General features: G+C 38.0%; 1 protein-coding gene across 7 annotated transcripts in view; it reads right to left on the reverse strand.

The window, feature by feature from the left end:
- Positions 1–3,959: 3,959 nt before the first annotated feature.
- The window catches only part of SUPT3H (SPT3 homolog, SAGA and STAGA complex component), a 263,404-nt gene continuing 246,948 nt past the window's right edge, over positions 3,960–20,415 (reverse strand). For all 7 annotated transcript variants that reach the window (XM_031046610.2, XM_031046611.2, XM_005146419.3 and 4 more), the window contains one exon: positions 3,960–4,380. In XM_031046610.2, coding sequence (XP_030902470.1) covers positions 4,339–4,380 — 42 coding nt within the window. In that variant the 3' untranslated portion in view covers positions 3,960–4,338. The remainder of the gene's footprint in view (positions 4,381–20,415) is intronic.

Genomic DNA, 20,415 nt, shown 5'->3' on the forward strand with positions numbered 1-20,415 from the left:
TCCTCACAAAATTCCTCTTGCAGATCCAGTTGGATACTGCTTTTGCCGCTTTCTTACGCTGTGGGGCTGGGTTATGTGCTTTCTGATACACCTATCATTTTCACTGCAGAGTGAAGATGACTTAAAACTGAGAGCATCAGTATGGATTTGGGAAATCCAGGTTTTCTGAACCATCCCAAGTTTCCCAGTGTGGGGCCAGTCATTTATCCTTTCCGTGCTTCAGAAGAAACTGAGATAACAACACATTATTACTTCAAAGCAGTGCTGCAGGCATAAATACAGGGAAGACTGTGAGGCACTAAGATATTACAGTAATCAAAGTCATACAAGTACTAAAGATTGACAGATCACATCTTCACAAAATCAGTAAGAAAATCTGCAAAGCATCTGGACAAAGACTAGTCCAAAAATGCACAGATATTGGTACAGGACTCTTGTGCCAATATTTCTGCGTGATAGGAATTAAGATAAATGATCAATCACAAATAAAGAAGAGAGCTATAAAATGTAAAATGAAACTGTATTATTATAATTTTAGTTCTTGATTTTCTTTATTAATCCTTCCAGCTCTCTTCCACTACTAATTTATCTTGTTTAAGAAAAATAGTAAATAAGTATAGTGGAGCCTGATTACTGAGAATGGCTATTAATGTAGTGTCTTAGAGTGCTCTCTAGCCAGTTAAAAAGCTCTTAACAGTAAAATACGAAGGTTTCCTTCAAATTTTCAGACATCTGCCTTCTAGAAGTTTGTTTCAGTTGCCAACATTTCCGTGACTTATAGAAGTCAAAGCATCTGATTTTTGTCTCCCCACAATAGATGAGAGCTATTTTTTCTTATTACTTTGTAAAAGGCAACATCATTATCTGAAGCAGAAAAAACAAGTTAAGAGCTACATTAAAGATACAGCTTTCAAAATAATTTTTAAGGCATCTGGCCTTATTTAAACCATCAAATTTACATTCAATTCCTTCAGGGATGGCTCTGTTGCTTTGCGCTGGCTCTCTGCCCTCTGAATAAAGCCCTGGATTTAATGCATGCCACCACTGTGTTTCCCTAGCTGCACCACCACTCGATGTAGATATATAGTAGAGGTATAAAAAGTCTAACCTTGGACAAGATGATTCATTTAGGCAAGGAAAAAAACACACCCTATAACTGTGTAAGTTTCAGCTAGAGGTTAGACTTGTGACTAATGTCACTATCTATTTATTCTTGAATTATTAGAGAAGTGTTTATGTACTATGAAACATTCTGTATGAGCTAGACGGGAAGCTATAAAACATTTTATGAGATGTAGGCACGGCTGATGGCAGAATGTTAATACAACGCTAAGGTTCATCTGAATTCAAGAAGTGCCAGAAAACACCTCGCCCCCACCAGTGATATCTTCACTTGACAAAGAGAAGTGTACTGTGGAAACCCAGGGGGGCAAATTCTGCAAGGTCCTCAGTGTCTCTGGAGAAATATGGAGCACTGTCAGCTTCTCCTGATTTCCAGATGAAGGCAGGAGTGTTTTAAAGGGCTTTATTTTCTTGGAAAAAAGCCTGAGGAAGGACAGGTCAGGAAATGAGACGAAGCCCCATTAGAAATCTGTGCTGTGGCTCTGTCACCTCTGACAACTTTCAAGCCGAATTATCATCCCTGTTTTGTGGATGGCTGGACTAAGAATCTGAAAAGCTAGGTAGTATAACCATACAGCAAGGAAGACATGGAGCAGAACCTCCACATCCTTAAGTGTTACACAGTCTTATTCCTACTGAAATTGGTTCTGTTTCTCTTCTTTGGGTAACTGAAGTTAAATAATCAGCATCAACTGACTCAGTTACTACAAATCCTTGCTAAGGTTCTTCAAGTTGAAATTATACAAGCACAAGGTTATTTGTACACAGTCATTAATTGAATCTCAAACTGCTTTTTATACTTACAGTATGGAAAAATGTTTAAGATAAAATGTGTAGTACCAGCTTAAACATACATTTCTGCTTCTGCTGCACATAAGGTGGTGCTAGGACACACTCTGTATGCAGCACAAGTCCTAGTGGTCACTTTTGTGTTTCAAACTGAACAACCCTGAAGATGAATGAAAAAAGCGATTACTTCCCAAAATAAGAATGAACTCGGTTAGTGCAAGATAGGGACACATAACCCACCTTGTTTTACTCTAAATTCAGCTCTCTGACTTGTGTAGAGAAATGAAAGGTTATTATATGGGTTTACTGGGCAAACCCAGATTTTATAAATAATTGCCTGTCAGACTGTTCAAGATAGACAAACACACTGCAGACCAACAAAAACATGATCTGTCATATTTCTGAGAGAAATATATGTCGAGTCTTCATTCTCTGGGACTTTAAGTAGAGCAGTAAAAAGTAAGTGCCAGTATTTTTCCTGCTTATGCATATTTTAAAATGTAAAATCTGGGAGAGATACAGCTACAGAAACTATTTTGATTCCAGTACTCAGTGCCTGAAACGGTTTCTTCTGTCTATATCCCTGCACATCGAAACCAAATACAGTAAGTGCTGGTGTCCTTTTAAAAAGTCTGGATGTTTGCAGCAAGCATATAATTTTCTATGATTAAGGATGCCAAAAAAAATAAGAGTGATGATAGAAAGAAAAGTTTAATCATATATTTCAAGAAGCACAGATGAAACATCAGAAAACTTCCCTCCCTCATTTAATACACTGCATTGTACACATTACTTTTAGTCTTTTACACACAGATTAATTCCAGAAAATAGAAGCGTAAGCAGGTAAAACAAAAAAGCAATTTATGAATGGCAGTAATATTTGATGCGTGAAGTTCACTTTTACAATATTTTGGTTGTAAAGAGAGGACCCATTTTTCAGTTTATTAAAGCATATATGTATTTTTAAAGTTTTTGTAAGCAGGTCCAGAAAAGCAGAGAAACAAAACCACTTACAAAGGACAAGAGCATACAGTGTGAATAAAAATTAAGACCTCACATACTAAGCATATAGGAGGAGGATGGCTGAACTATATACAAGTGATATTTTGCTATCTCCTCGTGATATCTTGAGCACTCTGTATTAATTTGGGGTTTAAGTTAGATTTCAAGGCTGGGCTTAGAGTGGCTGGAGCAGACTCCTTGGGCCCAAGGGGTACCACAGGGATACAAGCAGTCCATGCTTGTATATCCTGATGATGGCCTGAAGCATGAGCCCTTTTCTCTGGTCAAGCATCATTGTGGTTAGCTCTATATTTGTACAGTTTTTATGGGAAGAAATGAATGTGCTTTTGAGGCCAGCGAAGGCTGGAGGAGCAGCAGATGGGGAAGAAACAGAGAAGGAGGGACTGAGATTTAAAAAATAAATCTGAAAACAAACAACGTGAACTAAAATATAAAAAAGGCAAAAAGCCCATTTCTTCTTTAACCAGATCCAACAGTAATGCTGTCTTTGTCAACAACAGAGACAACATCTGCTTCCTGCTGCAAATGCTGAGCAAGTACATAGCGTTAAGCCTTTGCCTACAACCACTGAGACAGACACAGCTATTTAAGTATTTTAGGATGCATTTTTATGAATAGGGGTCCAATCCAGTGTCAAATCACTGCAAAGGCTCTCCTTGATTTCAGACACTGATGGCTCGAGCCTTAGGAGACTTGAATACTTAGAATTTGGGGCTGATTTAGCCTATCCTTGGATCTAAAAAAAGAGAAGTCTCTAACTGGTAAAGTACAGTTAATCTGAACTTTTTTTTTCTGAGTATCTTTGGATCTGAACTAGCTATTACTCTCATAAAAGAACTCCTCTTTGGATTAAACTGGATTACCCTATCTGAACAGTTAAAATTAGTTGGGAGGAATCAGTGAAAATAGTGGAAAATTGTGGAAAACAGTTTTTCTTTCAGTAAAGATCCGAAGGAAAACATATATAACCTTTTAATAACCTTGAAAAACCCATATAAACCAGTCTATCTCTGGCCTCTTTCTGCTTTAAAAAAAAAAAAAAATCTCTAGGAGAACATACAGACTTCCAAAGACTTAAATAAAAATGACATTGCATTTCAGAAAGAGGCTGACAGCAGTTAGTCCCCTGCAAACTTCAGCATTGTCTGATCTGCATTCTTGTCCACCTACACCCTATCCCAAACATCCTGCCATTAATTAGCTAAATGTTCCAGCTAGTAAACAAGAATAACGATTGAGGGGGCTGGAAAAAGAGACAGTCAGCCAGCAGATAGTCACAACAAACCAGCCCACTCGCTAGTACACAGAGACATCGGAGCTTGTATTTTTTTTCCTTCCATGGAGGGGAAAAGAAAATCACCTTAATATAACACTGCCTTTCCTGTTGCTGCAGCCACATCCATATTAGCAGGCGAGAAAAGTCATCCCATTTCTGCGGTAGGCACTCTGTCAAAGAAAGAGAAAATCTGTAATGAATTATCACATCAACTTAAATGAGGGAAGAAGGCAGAGAGAAAGGCAAGGCTTTCTTCCTGTTTTGTAGACTATTCTGTCTGCAATCTAATAGTGTGCTTAATCTGAACATTTCTGGTGGGGAAGCTATGAGCAACCACTTTGTCTATAAAAAAATCAGTGTGGTTAACAAGTGGTTAGTGACTATTTCAGGAGAGCAAGAGATATGCAAAAATGCAATATCCTATTTTGTTAATTGCCTGCAAAATAGATGATGCCAAAAATACATTATTATGCTGAATCTGTTCCTTCTAAGCATGTGTTCTCTATTCACTATGTTCAATAATCATGTCTAACCTATCTTAATAGTCTATAAATTACTGAATAATTATAGTTTTCCAATCTTAATTTATAGTCTGAGTCTAAAGTTATGTAAACAGACACTGGTATAATCCCCACCTCCCAAAACCAAATTAAAGACCCTCTGGTCAGCACAAAATAATTTGATATCCCACATATTGTAACCTGGCTTCAAGTGTTTCCAATGCTAAAGAAACACAAGAGTTAAACAGCATATGAGAAAATAATTTAAAAAAGATCCTGTGACAATGTTTCACTAAAATACCTTTCATACATTTTTAACATCTCTTTCTGAATCAGTACAGGAAAGTATCCCTTTTTACGCCTGGCATGCTGGAAACCCTATATTTTAAGGGGATATTCTCAGTTTAAAAATGTTTTTTTTGTTTGTTTGTTTGTTTTTTTATATTAATGATAGCTTCAAAAAGGGAAGGAGTGCAAATACTTTTGCTTTATTTGGTTCACCTTCAGCTGTCATTCTGTTTCAAAAATGAAAATATAGCCATCTATTTTATTACATTTAGTGCTTCGTCAGATTATTTTTTACCTCTTAAGTTCAAGCACTTAGGAAGTGCCATATATAACTACCATTTTTAGTGGCTCTACCAATTTCCTAATTAATTTCAGAAAGATCAATTTCTCCTCTCTTAAAATAGCATTAGAAAAGTATCATTAAGAGCAAACAATAACCTCAAACAACTTTGTGTATAAACAGTATTTATACTGAACTGTAGGGAAATAATTTCAAAACCAGCAAGCATGTATTCCGAAACACATTTACAGACACTGAATATGCAAAAGGAAATATGTGCAAGATGTTTATTACGGCATTCTTGACACTAACACCATACTTCAACGTAGCGACCTAGCAGTATATCACCTTAAAGCCAAAGAGCAGAGTATTAGCTCTGGGATATATAGCCAGTCATCAGACATGGCAGTATCACCACAAACAAAACAAAAAAGAAATCCAAAGACTCTATACCCAAACACAAAATGCACAAAACCAGACTAGCCAATAATTTTTAAAGGATCCAATATATTCCCATAACCACAAGCAGCAAGTCCAAGGGTGTTTGGATCTGCAGCTTGCCCAAACCATTATGGTTGGCATTTTGAAGTCAATGCAAAAGTAATGTTCTTAGCAAACTGACCCCGATATTTATACAGTTTTATAACCGAAGTGACAACCTTTAACACATAAACAAAATATTCAAGGCTATTGTGCAGTTTGCTTGAAGAGAAATGAACCCAAGTATAAAGCTGGATACACATGAAAGATAAAACATTGAATTTTTCAACAGGAATTTTGGTTGCAAAGCAAAGTTGGGCTTGGCTGGGCTCACCTGGGAAATAATGAAGTTTAACATTTTCCAACATGGGCAATATTATACAGCTAGTTATACTCCTGAAAAGGTCATTTTAGAAGCAAGTTTCATAGGAGAGAGGATAACACCTTCAGAAAGTTAGACACACCCATGAGTCTATATTTAGCCATATATTATAACTAGTGTGGCTATAGTTAGGATTGAAAACTATTTCCTACTTAACTCGCTGTTTCGCATACTTTAAACTTTCTGAAACATTTGCCCTTGGGCTGAAATTTCCTCTGCTTTAATCTCTGCCTGAAGTTCAGTTTCTTTGGAAAGGACCAACAAAATTCCTTAAGCCATTTTGAAGTTCAGCAATAATGAAAACAACACTTTTTTCCTTCCCAAGCAAGAGAAAGTGATTCTGATATATGCATATTTGTTATGGAATTTAGCCATAAATTGAAGCATTATACCCAGAAACAATCTTTACCTTCAAACTCGGCTTAAAGGTAATTGTTTTGAAAATCGGTATTTCAGAGAAGCTGAGTTTGATTCATCCCATTCCATAACAAGATAACAATTCTTATTTCGATACATTACTAGATAATAAAGGTTAACCTCCAAAATGTTTTTATGCATAGCAAAACTATTTTACAGTCATCCCATAGTTCTGAATTATATATCTTTAAGATCTATACAGCTGAATTTGTGATACTAAAAGACATATGTTTACATGCCAAGAACTGTGAAGAGGAAGAGCAAGATGTTTTTTTATGACATTTGCATGTGTATGTGCCCTTGCAAGAAAGAGTTTCTATGTATGTGGCAGTCATTTAACATGGTTTGATATAACATAAAGGTTTGAGATGATGCTTCTTGGTGCTTTATGCCACTCTGGTGGTATCCAACGTTTTTAAAAAATATGATTACTTGGCTCAAAATTACAGATAGAGGATGATGCAGATTCTTGATGTGGGATTAAAATGGTAAGCCATTGCTGTATGTATTTTGTTGGATTGCTATAAAGCCCAACATCAGGAGATAACAAAAGCACATGGTCAATCCTGGAGCTCGTTTTGGAAAAGCATCTACTGCATTTTATGTGTGCTCCTTCTCAAAATTTACTGTCTACCAGACTGTGCTTTGTTTTTTTTTTTCTTCTGTAGGCTATTTGCCATGGTTGAAGGTCTGTCAGCCTGTTACTGTACCCACTGTGTGTGCAGATGGCCAAAGGACCACCTTTTAGACATGGGAAATCACCCAGCTTGGCAGAAGTTACATAGTTCACTTTCCCAGAACAGATTCCATGATCTGAAAAGTTAGTATAATCTTATTTGGCAAATTTAGCTCTCACAGAAACATTTCTTGCCCCTTGCTATCATATGACGAGATTTTGCATCCCCCTTCTCTGACCTTGATAAAAGTGAAAGGACAACCAATTTAAGCACCCTGTGAAGTGTCTTGTCATGGCTTCTCAGGCATCCTCTACTTACCTATAATATAGGAACCCTGCTTTGAAAATATTGCTCCTTCAAATTATTAAAGCACATTAGATTTTGATATAAAGATTTTCTTTGGAATGCTATCATTATTTAGTAAATTAAGGTAGTTTTTTTTTCCAACAGTCTCAAAGGAGGTACAATGAAGCAGAAAAGATGAGCAGTGTTCACTGCTGTGAGTCACCTGACATGAAAGATCATGCTTTGCCCTTAGTTTGCTGAAATAAAGGAAAACTAACATTTTAAAAAAGCAACCTGGAACAACAGGCCTTAGTCAAGCAGCAACTCAAATTTCATGAAAAATCGCCCATTTTCCACTCTTATTTTTTGGTCCCATGTCTCATCTGTAGTGGTAGCCTGAGGTAGCATATTATGAAGGACCACAAAAAAAAACACTATACAAAGAGGGCAGCAAAAGTCCCATCCCCAAAGGTCACACAAAATGAAACAGTCTCCTGAAGAGTTCTTAGGACTAATTTAGGGTCAGATAATTCTATATAATAATATAGAATAATAATATATCTTGTGTTTATTAACACAAGATATACTGAAGCTGTGATCTACAGAAACAAGTCCCAGCCAAATGTGAAGATGTGAGTACTCCTCAGTTAGGTAACACATAAGGTTAGAAAACTAAGACTTCTGAAGAGGCACCCTGGCTAGAAATGGTTTCCAGTTAACAGTTCACACTAGTGCATAATTCCATAGCTGTAGCATGATGAGGAAGATTAATTTTGACAGGAGAAAGACAGCTGTGATTTCTGCGTGGGCTGATGTTTAAATCTTATTCAGAATAAAATTTGGAAAGTCTAGGATAAAACATCTCCAGCGGGCATTCTAGACACTAAAGTTTATTGGGCCAAATCCTCCATTGTTTTAAGCCAGGAGTTCTGATTACATTAAAACTAAGGCACAATGTCATACCACAGGTCTGTTGTATCACTTAAAAACTGTAAAGCCTGAACTATAGGTCCTGTATAAGCAAGCTACAGTATAGCATTTCTAAACTTGAAGTCTCCCTTTCTTGGTGTCCTCTTGTATGTGTGTGGGCAAGTGGTTTAATTACAATGCATAAAGTGGAATGGCAGACAGAGACATCAGAATCAAAGAGCAAGTCCTGGCTGAACTTCATTAGCAAACATAAACACAAATAGGCACATCTTGTTTGTGACATGCCACGGTCCTTTCCTCCTTTGGTAATTTTACTCTATTCTCTCACATTTGCATAAATGTAAATCAAACCATATGACTTGAACAGACTTATGATAGGGGAATCATATGCAAAACTTCTTTTCATTAAATAATTATCTTCATGCAGTCTTTGAATGTTACTGTGAATATCAGGGAGGATTGGATCTCAGACAGTGAAAGCCTTTATTTAAGAACAGTGGAGGGAGCCCTGCCCTTTAAATGAGAGACATTCTTGGATCAGACACTGGCTGGCAGGATGGAAAAAAGGATGTAGCATTAACTTTCATTCCATTCCAAATAACCTGGAACCCATAAACCACAAAGATTCTCTAATTTTAAATCTGCTCCTTTCTCCCTGTGTCTTCTTCCCATTTTATTTGGGGAATGTTAACTTTGAAATTTCATTAGCCTGCCATAATATCAAACAAGTCATCCTGGACAGATTCATAGCTCTTTGTACATCTACAAACACCTACATTAAAACCTCTGCGATTAAAAGTTTACTGCTCTAATTTTTCCCAGCCTGCATAGACAAACCATACGCAAAGAAGTGTCAGCTTATTTAGAGATTAAAATAACAATTAGTTTAGGAGGAAAAGTATGAGCATCCATATGTTGTTTAGAATTAGTTGCTTCTGTTTAATTATAAATAAATTTGTGTGGATAAAAATTCTCCTTATTAAAAGTGCATACACGTTACAAAAGAAATATAATGAATAATTCTCTCTCCAATTTTAAACAATAGTACTGAAGGCTCTAATTCTATAAAACCATCTTTAATCAGTAGCCAAAGCACAGATGCCTGATATTACTCAGAGGGTGAGGGAACATTTTATGTATATAATGTCTAGTACATGGTCAATAATGAATAGCAAAGCCCAAATATGTATCTGTGAACATCCAGGTTTAGTAGATTATGATGCTCTGGATGATCTGCCCTGCTGTATCCATGAAATCTCATATATTTCATTACGATGAGGCCAGACTGGTGTGCTGAAAGCTATAGCATCCATTTACCCATAGAGTGATGGTCCCTCTGGAAGTGCAACCACATCTGTACTTAAGCTAGCCCCAGGGACACTACAGTTAGGTGTGAGAAACACCAACAAACCACTCTGTTCCTCAGGTCTGTTCTCTGAGCCTTCATCCACCCAGTGAGACAATGGCAACAGCAGCGGTTTCCACATCATAAGCTGCTGTCCAGGAAGGTGACCAAGATCATCAGCACACTTTATGTAGGTAGCCGCTGACATCGCACACTGATAAAAGCACTGCTTCAACAAACAAGCCTTCAACAGCTTGTAGCAAAATGCTTTCCAGCAAAGTCAGTTCTGGGCTTTGATTTACCTTTTATATGCCAACGGTGTAAACTTTTTCAATAATCACATAAAACCATGCTGCTGTGCCCTGGAACAGGATATATCCACAATATATCATCCAAGTCTATTAAAGAACATAGTCTAGATCTCAGCTAACCAACTTTTCTTATACAGTTGCTCTGCCGCTGGCAATAACAACATTCCCAAGGCCAATGGAGACATAAGATCTCTGGAAAACAAGGACCAAATGTATTTCTCAGACACCTCATGCATTATTAGCAGTGGAAGGAGAACAAAATGTAGTGTTTGTACTGCTGTCCTTCAGCTCATTTGGCCAAATTTGTGATACAGCAGTTAACTAGCAAACACTGTTCTCAGGGCTGGGTTGGTATTAAAAAAAAAGAAAAAGAAGGCAAAAGGATCATGGCTTCTGTTGCAGCAAGAACCGGGGTGTGGGAGTGGGGTACCAATGTCTGCCAAAAGAAAAAAAAGAACAAAATTGGTAGGGAGAGAGAGATCATTTTAAGTTTCTCAGCGGGTACTGTAAACAGTGGAGAAAGGAGGAAAAAAATGAACTATAAAACAATACTTGGCAGCCAGCTTTGCAAAACAAACATATTTTCATAAAGTTCTTCCCATCACTGCCACCAACTTTAAGAGGCTTTATTTGTCTGAGAGCAAGAAACCCTTTTTAATTGTTTGAGAAAAGGCGACACTGCTTAGCACACTGATATAAATCCCTCTTCTGAGCCCTACTCAACCTCATGCTGCTCTCTGTTCAGTCAGAGACGGAAATTCCTTCCCCCAGGCTGCAAAACCTGTAGCTGAGTTCCATCACCTGCCTTCCCTGGTCCAAAGGAGCAGGCTGCTTCTCCTGCACAGCAAGACAAAACCCAGCAAGTTATTGCTGTGGGCCTAATGGCCCATAACTGTCTGCCTATGAAATGCCCTGGAGACAGCAGGTCTCCATGAGGCACCAAACCTTGATAGGTACAACCTGTTGGACCCCAGTGTAATTGGGAAAGGTCAATCCCTCCATCGCAATAGAAATGCAGTGGTTCCCGAGTATCCCCAATCTTCTCATGATCATCACAATTAGTTTGCTAATACTTTTAATGCCTTATGCCAGCAAACTGGTCAAAATACTTGGAGTTGTTTGGAGGCCAATGTCTCCTCTTATGATGTGTCTCAACTTGCTGCTTTAGCAATAATGTATGCAGGCAATTTTATTATGTCTGAGAATGATGTTAAAGCTAGAAGCTTTGAGACATACAAAGAAAAGACTTCAGGGATGATTAGATACCGAAACCTCTGGTTTATGACTCAAGGGCAGTGAGCGGTCACAGCACTCCCATGTGAAAATATACCACTAATAATAAAAACTCCTTCAACCTGAGACTAATTCAGCATGAAATAACCTGGATGGCTCCCTCTTGCCAAGGAAGGCTTTTCTTGGCTTTTCAAAGTTTCTTGCTACTACTGTAGAGGCTCAGGTTCTTCTTCTGTAGGAAGCGACAGAAGGGGTTAAATTCCTCCTCCATGTCACTACTCCTCATGAGCTCAGCATATGATTTTTAGCAAACTTATTTGGAAACAATATGGTGTGGTACAGTCGTCTGAGTACAAGGGCAGGAGCCAGGGCTGGGCTCTGCTCCCAGCTCTGACACTTACTCTCTGTGTGGCCCCAGACAAACCACTTAATGTCTCTGTGTTTCAATTTCCCCTGCCTTTGAAACAGAAATACTATCACTCGCTGAAAACCTTTTTTGAGGATTGCTTGATTACAGAGCTAATACAAGGCATTTTGAAAACACTGTATGCTAATCCATAATTATTATTTTCGTTACATTATAACTTCCATTGTAATGTTTGAAATACCAGATGTACAGAAATGGATGCTGAAATTGGCAGTTATTGGATAGAAGGAGGGGGCATTACTTTGAAATAAATTCAATTACCTGAGCAAAACAAGGCAGTTCACCTACATACTTTTCTTAAACTACTGAAACTCTAATGAGAGGGACATTTTGCAACACCCCCTGAAAAACATCCTGTGAGTGCTCTCTGCAGAGACCATAGCATCGCTGCTCTCCCTTTGATTCAAGGAAGCATTTCACTGGGGAAATGAAAACCCAACCAACAACACAGGGCAGAGAGTCAGTTTGTAAACAGAGGAATTTTCTCAGGCTCCAAGGCCCTTTGCTGGTGGCAGCATTCGGGTGCAGCCACTTCTGGCGGGGCTCCTTACTGACTGATGTGCTCTGTCTGCAGTAGGGCTCCTGCTCACCAGAGCGGTGGGAGGTAAGAGGAATTAAGGTAATGCATCAGTGGTTGCCAGTGGAGGATATGGGAAGGAAAAATAAAAAGGAAAAAGTGAAAAAAAGGGGGGGGGGGGCAAAAGAAATATACTATTTCAATCAAAGTCTTAAATTTGTAGAAGTGGTTTTGGTCTCAATATAGAAAAAATATTTATCCAAGAAACTCCTACTCGGGTGCGAACATCCTACTTCTAGTGGGATTTTGTTTGGCAAAGTGCTGTGAAAGAGTGGAAGCTAATACAGAGCATGTCTATAAACAAATATATTTATTTAGTACAGATTGACACATTCACTAGAGTATTCCAGTGATTACACGTGTAAAACTATTTCCTATAGTGGTTTCCTTTTGTGATTCTGCTAATTTATTCAATCCACCCCATTTTCATGCATTGAGTGTTACGAGCCATTTCAGCCACCCAGACTGAAACGCGCGTTTGGAGACTACATGCCTGTTTTTTCATTTCATCATCTACACGTAATTATTTGGTGATATTAGGAATCTGAGCTCAAATGGAAGCCAACCAACATTTTAATAGCTTAAAAATCACACAAAATGAAGTCTGCCCTGAGGTTAATGAATAAGAGCCAAATCTTGAAGCTTTCATTCGGTTTTTACTCACTCCTTGTTCAGGCAAAAGTTGAGTCAATTGTAGTTGGACTGATTAAAACCAGAAGAACATACATTTGGACCTTTCTCTCAGGTAAAACCGAATAAATTATGTAGGATTAGGCTGCAGAATGGCATCCAATCGATCTTTCACACGTATTTCTGCAACACACTGGAGAAAAAATCCAAGTGCTGAGGCAGTTTAACCAGTTAAAACAATACTTTAGCAGAAGAATGAATTATTACACACTATGAGGTTTTATGACATTTATATTAGAAATAGCCCTGAATCAAAATACATTTTCTGGTCCCTCCTGAAACTCTGAAGACCAGGATCGAATCCAAACAAAAAATGATCCATTAAGTATGAAAGCCAAATGTCCTTATATTTCAAAACAAAACTCCATCCCTAATTTGAACTTTAATCCAGACATATATTGGTGCAGTTGTTTGATGACAGGAAGCATATATAATTAAGACAATTAAAGGTTATTCTTTAATTATATGTAGGATGTCCTACTTCTTATTCAAAGAATGCAATATGCCTGTAAAATACATAAAGCAGAGCAGTTAATTCCTTTGAATAGTTAACACTTCTAATTCGTGATAATCACAATAAGATGCTCCTCCCTTAAGTAACACACATTTTAGCACTGGCCAGCCCCACCAAAGTAATGGCTCATTTATCCCATTCAAGCCAGATCTAAATATGAGGATGTGGACAAGAAAGTAGTGAGAAGAACACATTTTTTTTCATTATATGCAAAGTGAATAAGAGGAGTTAAAAAAATTGATAACAGGAATGATCTGGTCATCTGTGAACAATACCAGATCCCCTGATTTGGTCTAGTGTGGTAGTGTCCCTGCTCAGTATCTCCTGACAGCCTGCAATTAGGATCATAATGCTGAAACATGTCGAGCATATGAGGAGCTCAGCTGTGGGTGGCTTCATTTGTAAATCAGCAAGTGGGGACACGTAAAAAGCACAGCCTCCTCCTAATCACCATACACGCTGCAGGGACTGGTTCTGCTGCCCCAAGACTTGGGTCTCTTCCCGGTGGCCATCTGCAGGACAGAAAGACTCCTTCACGTATTTGGACCTTCAAAGAGCTTCTGGCAAGTTATGAGCTGCAAGGATGTACCAAGAAACTTTGGATCCCAAGGAAGCCCAGACTCTATTTTACATTATACTTTTAAAATAACATTATACCCACATTCATATGTTGGAAAAGCTGGTTCACAAGTCAAGGTAGACTTCTAGTCTCTCCAAAGTGTGGCTTAGGTTATCTATAATCTTTCCAAATGTTCTTCTGTCTGCCTGTTCCTTGTCTGCCTATCATCTTGGCAAAATGCACCATCCTAAGAGACACCGGATGGTTACTGAGAATAGTAGAATTCAAAAATGTCCTTCCTAGATTTGACTAAATATTCCTTTTGGTTGCTTCTGATTGATTAGTGTTTAGAAGTGGCAATCATATTTACTTTGTGAAGAAAATGAAATAACTAGGTGGACTCTGAACTTTCACACAACACTCCCTTCTCCATAGACTCACACACAATACCTGCCATGGCGCACTTAAATGAAACTTACTTTGCAATGCTCATACAGACCAATGCCACTAACACTGGTAGGTCCGCGGTCTGACCTATCACATCAAGCTCTCTCTTCTTCGGTACCACATCTCATATGTTTTCTTTTGTATTCAGTTTTACAGAAGACATACATTTATATGCACATTTATAAAACTGATACTTGTCTGAAAAAAAAACGGCCAGGCCATGAGATTCTTCTGGCTGATTGCCATTGTTCAGTCATTAAATAGAGGCTTACGAATAGAGAGATGGATTACCCGCTTGTAACTCCACCAAGGGCTTTTCATAATATTGCAGCCCATATTTTTTTAATAACATTGAGGAATATTTAAATCCTGTATGATTTTTTTTCATGAGTACTTCTTTGATGTTAGAACATTTTGATTTGTGTGCATGCTGACACCAGAACATCTCGATTACTGCATGTTCATTTATCAAAGAGTGTGGGGTAGATCCCGTTTGGATGTGCAATTATTGCAGTAAATACATAACATGTGCTAATCATGCTGATAGCAACACCCCCACTTCCGATGGGTGGAAATACAAGAACAGCAAATAACTGCTATAAATTAGGTCTCATACCTAACACTCTTCATTTACAGTAATTAAAAAGGTTATTGTTACTAAAGCAATGAAAGATTTTATGATAAAAAAAAGAGCAGAAAAGTGGTGGAGGAGTTACTGAGCTCCAAACCTAGAGAACACATTGGAGTTCCTTGTCTTAAAGCTAATGGGACCCAGTGGATCTGGACCTCAGCAAAAAGAAGCATGCTGTCTCAGTCACACTATTTATTATGATGGTGTAATTCTCTTTTTCTTTGTTTCAACTTCCCCCCCCACCCAGCAGAATGGCTGCTGGTAAAATGGGAATGTCATATCCAGGTTTTTGGCCATCCAGTAGCTCTGAATTCCTGGCTTTTTTGGCCTGAAATCAGACCCTTAACATCGCTTTTGTGCATTTTGTTTTGGGTAATTGACATTAATTTTTAGGTTGCATCACTGACATCAATCAGCACTGTTCTCAGAGGACTAGAGTTAAGGGGCCACAATAAAAGGGCATGATATTGTTTCTTTTGTTTTATTTTTGGAGCACTTTGACTACTCTATACTTTTCCAGTTGATGTTACATTCTTTTTGTGTGAGACAGTGAAAAACATTACTGCCTGTCTTGTGTAAAAGAATACTTTGGTATTACGGTAAATGGCTCTAGAGACTGGGACAGTCAGCCCTGGTTAAAATTCAAGTTGATACCTTTTGTCTATGTAACACTTTGAAGAAACAGCAACACATTTCTTTAGAGAGCTATGTTGCCTGTTACAGATGTTTTCCATATGGCAAATGGAAGGTCGGCCCCTTCCCCCTCCATTCATCAGTGTTCTCACATTGTGGAAGGCATCTACAAAGACAACACGGCTGTAAATGATACTGCAACAGAAGCCTCCATCAGCACGTACTGTAAATGAACAAGATGATTTTCATTGTACAGGGCAGGAATATGCACCATTGTAGCCCATTTATGGTGAGGATTTTGACTCTTCAGCTTCTTGTTTTACTAGTGCACTGTGTAATACTCTGAACAATGTGGTCAAAAGAAGCCATACTAGGCTTCAGATGCTAACATGGTGAAAAGGTAAAAAAATAGCTTAAATCAGTAGAGATTACAGCAGATTTTCATGCTGCATCAGATGGTGAGTTCAACACTTTCTCCCACTAATCCTTAAGGGTAGGAAGGAAAAACTTCTCTCACACAAAATCATAATTTTAAGAGCAGAAGTATCTGAAGCAGCTCAGTGGGGCTCAGACCTATTTTTTCAGAGATAGGTACATAGTCATATACACAGCACCACAAGTACACCTTTATAACAGATAGCCTTTGGGTGAATAATTGATCTGTTGCCCCATATTTTGTATTGCTCTTATCAACAGGTAATAACAGCTACAACTAAAATGGACTTAGAAACTGATAGAATTTTAAAAGGGCAGAGTTGTATTTCCAGATGTTTAGCACCTGTAATGGTAATTGTATTTTCAAAAGATCATAGAGCTCCAAAGCGCCCTTTTGTCATGCTTAGTCTGGTTCAAATGAGCCCATCACCCTAGGTGTACTCAGGATGCTTTGTCCTTTCATAAATCCTGCTAATTTTTTTGGATGCTGGTGCTATTTGAATGCCAGCATGAATGCAAGTGTACCTTTCTAAGAGTTCAATATTTAGTTGAGGCATTTCCTCACATCAACCATTCCTCTCTCAAAACACATAACAGTCCTATCTCAAAAGCAGTAAACTTCAAAATAAAAAAGAACCCAAACAAACATCAAATTTGTGTAAAAAACAAAACATTTTGCCTATTTCCTTACACTTTTGGTTTTAGACAAGGTATGGAACCCTCTGTGTTACTCTATACTTAGTTTATAACTGGACCATTATGCTTCTTCATGCTAGTCAATACTTGTAACATATATGGATACTAGCTTGTATATTTTGCATTTAGTTATTATATATTATTACATAGTAGTAATATAATCTCTAACATTTCTATAGTATAACCTCCACTGCTGAGATTTTAAAAGCCAACAAGTGGTCTTAGCTATTTCACTCCTGGTCATTTCACCGGGAGCTATGTGGCTAAAACTTTAAGCAGAACTTAAATATATATTTACTTAATTTTTTCTTCTTTCTTCTTTGGTTTTTCATTATAATTTCTTTCTCAGTTTTCTAAAATTGTTGCTCAATACTTAGAACCTACAAGATATTCTCCAATAACCTGAAAACTTTTCTTTCAACATATTTTCTTGTTCAACTTTTCCTGTTCCTCACAACAACATTTTTTCCCATACTTTATTACCTATTGTATTCTTTTTAACATTAATAAGATCTTTCCTTCTATTTATCTTTTTGCCTTCAGTTCAGTTTACCCACCCTGGCTTCCCAGCCCACTTTCCCTTCTTACGTAAGCCACTTCTCTCTCTGCTGCTTTCCTTTCCAACCTTATTTCTTAGGTCTTTGTCTTTTGCAGACATTATCTCCTCTGTAAAGATGTGAAGGTCTTCTCTGTCTTGACATAATTTCATCCAAAACCTATTCAATTGTCTCCCAAACTGCTTTTAGCTCTACAGCTATATTAGCAGTCAGTGTAGAAACTAGAGAAAACTGGATCTACTGCTTACAAGAGTTGTAGGACAGAGAGTTTTGGCAATACCAAAGGGGGCATTGGGCATGCAAGAGAAATTCAGTGTTTGTGTGTAGGAGTAGTAGGATCATAAACACCAACTTGGAGCAGCCAGCAACTGGCATTCGAGGCACAGAGCCCTTAAAAGCTTGAGGGAGTTTTCATATTTCCCACAAGCTTAAGTTCAGTCTTGGATATTAAATATAAATGTAAGTGAAGCATGCAATTTTCTTTTTAATTTTGGCTGTAATGACTCAGTTTGCTTAAGGAAAAGAAAGCAGGAGGAAGAGGGGAAAAAAAAGGCACACGCCACCTTCATGTCAAAGAGAAGCATATTTATGCCTAGTCCATTGAAGAAAATGCTCACCTCACCTTTGTGGAAATGTTCCCATTGTGAGGCTGAGATGCTGCCGCAGAAATGGTGGCCCATAGGTTTGCCCTGCCCTGGTGCCCTGCTTCTATGTTTTCTTGATAATGTGTTGTCACTTAATTGCTGTAATATTTCCTTCCTTTGTCTTTAGCTGGGCATGAGTCAACTCAAAAGTCATGATTAAATCTCACATATCTCTTAGCAAATGCAGAAATAGTGTGATACTTATTCCTTGAGAAGAGCTGTTGATGGAGTGAACCACTGATCCTGGCACTCTGTAGGGGGATTAAATTCATCCATCCCCAGGAAACAACCCCTTTTTGCTATGTAACATGTAGTAGTTATGACAAGCATTACAGAGCACAAAACTGGGGACAACAAAACATAAGCATTTCCACATTGCACAATAAAACATCTCAGTCCTGGTCTGGAAAAGAATATAGCAAAGACAGTTGCTGATTCAGTTTTGGCTTTTGAAGCAACCAGACAAGGTGCCAAATGGGGTGGCATTTCTGTCTTGTGGGCAAATTTTAATCAGGCACCAGGCAGAGTCAACCAACTAATTACTCACAGGCCACTTGCCCAGTATGAAAAGGGAACAATTTTCAATCTTTGACAGATTGGATTTGAACAGGCAACAGAAGTGAAAGCAGCTATTGTCCATTATCCAGTCCAGCCTCAAGACTTTCAATTTCTCAGTTGCCATGTAGCCTGCTCTGAAAAGGTTTGTCAAGCAACAGCCTCTCTAAACAAATTACATCAAAATTCCTTACACTATGCCACATATTCAACTTGCCATTCCAAAAGAGTCACATAGTAAGTTTCTAATAAGGTCACTGTTTATTAAGGCACTCTAGATTTTCTAGGTCAAAGAGGTGAAAGGCAAAGTAAAAAAAAAAATGGAATAAAATATTCTGTAAATCATGTGTGTTTACTTACAAATACCAAAAAGTGAGATATGAAGAGACCTGCTGCTATACTATCCAAAATTCCGCTATTTTCAATTGTTATCTTCTTGATGAAAGCAAGATTTAATGTGCCATAGTTGGTTTTTCAAAATACCCAGAGCTTAGAAGAAACTGGATCCTTTCTTTTCCCACTCCTATCTACCAAACATATAAGACAGACAGAGTAAAGAAAAACAAGAGCATGTTGCTCCTTTTTCTACAATCAAAGACCAAAAGTGGATACCTGTTATTCTTTCACATACACGCTTTCTAGGTAACCCAGGGATCTAAATTGAGAAGTGTAAAATTTCTTAATGCATCTACTAGGAAATTTTTTAAAATTGCCATCTGAATTTCCTCTTTCCTAAAAACACTGAGATCTGAGATTTCTGAAAAGAACATTACACCATTTCAGTATATATTGACACATGTTTCTTCACAGTGCTGCATCTTTATATTAGCAGATAGGAAGAGAAAAACGTTTTTTTTTCTGCAGATTTCTTCTGTAGGAGACACCCCTTATTTTTCTACTTCTCAAATGCATTCAAACCCATATTTACTGTAAAGACTAGAGCACTTTATTGATTTATCAAGGAATACACTTTGTCAAGAATGCAATTAAAAATATCTCCCATTTCCTAATTGTCCAAGTGTTTATCTGAAATTATGATTTTGCAGTGGTTGAGTGAAACTCATTGAGAATTGATGTGTACTCAGTTAATAAAATGTTGATTTAAAAAAAAAAAAACCCAAAACCCTAAAACACAGAGTCAGATTGAGGGTCTAAAATGGCTGCAAAGGAGCTGCAACCTGCTTTCTAATATGGGACACGGAACAGCCTGGTACAAGGAAGGAAGCAACTAAGAACAGCAGCGGATATACTTGTTCACTAACAACTCAGAGCAGTCTCTGTTGGTGGGCTTCATGGACCCCCAGATGTAATCCTGCCCCCACCCCACACTTCCTGGCAAAGAAACCCAAACCAGTTGGGGTGGGCTGTGGTACCACTTGCTTTCCTTCTGGGTGAATCCAGAGGAGGAAGGGATCAGGATAAATTATAGGTCCCTGCAAAAGCTCTGTGTGTTTATGATCACACCATCTGGAAACAGTGATAACTGCACTATTAATGGAGGCGTCACTACAGAAGATCTGCCATGTCTATTAAAACCAGCCATGCTGTGTGCTGGCTCATGATGCATGTTTGCTCTAATTTCCTCCCTGACATTTCATTCCTAAAGCTGTCAATAACCGTTAACCTTCCTGACATTGAAACTCTAAATCAAAGTCCTATTCTAGCTCTGATTTTGAATCTTGAATTGTGATAAGCAATACCAAAGGCTAAGT

Source organism: Melopsittacus undulatus, chromosome 3 (genome assembly GCF_012275295.1).
Source record: "Melopsittacus undulatus isolate bMelUnd1 chromosome 3, bMelUnd1.mat.Z, whole genome shotgun sequence".
NCBI classification, from domain to species: Eukaryota; Metazoa; Chordata; class Aves; order Psittaciformes; family Psittaculidae; genus Melopsittacus; species Melopsittacus undulatus.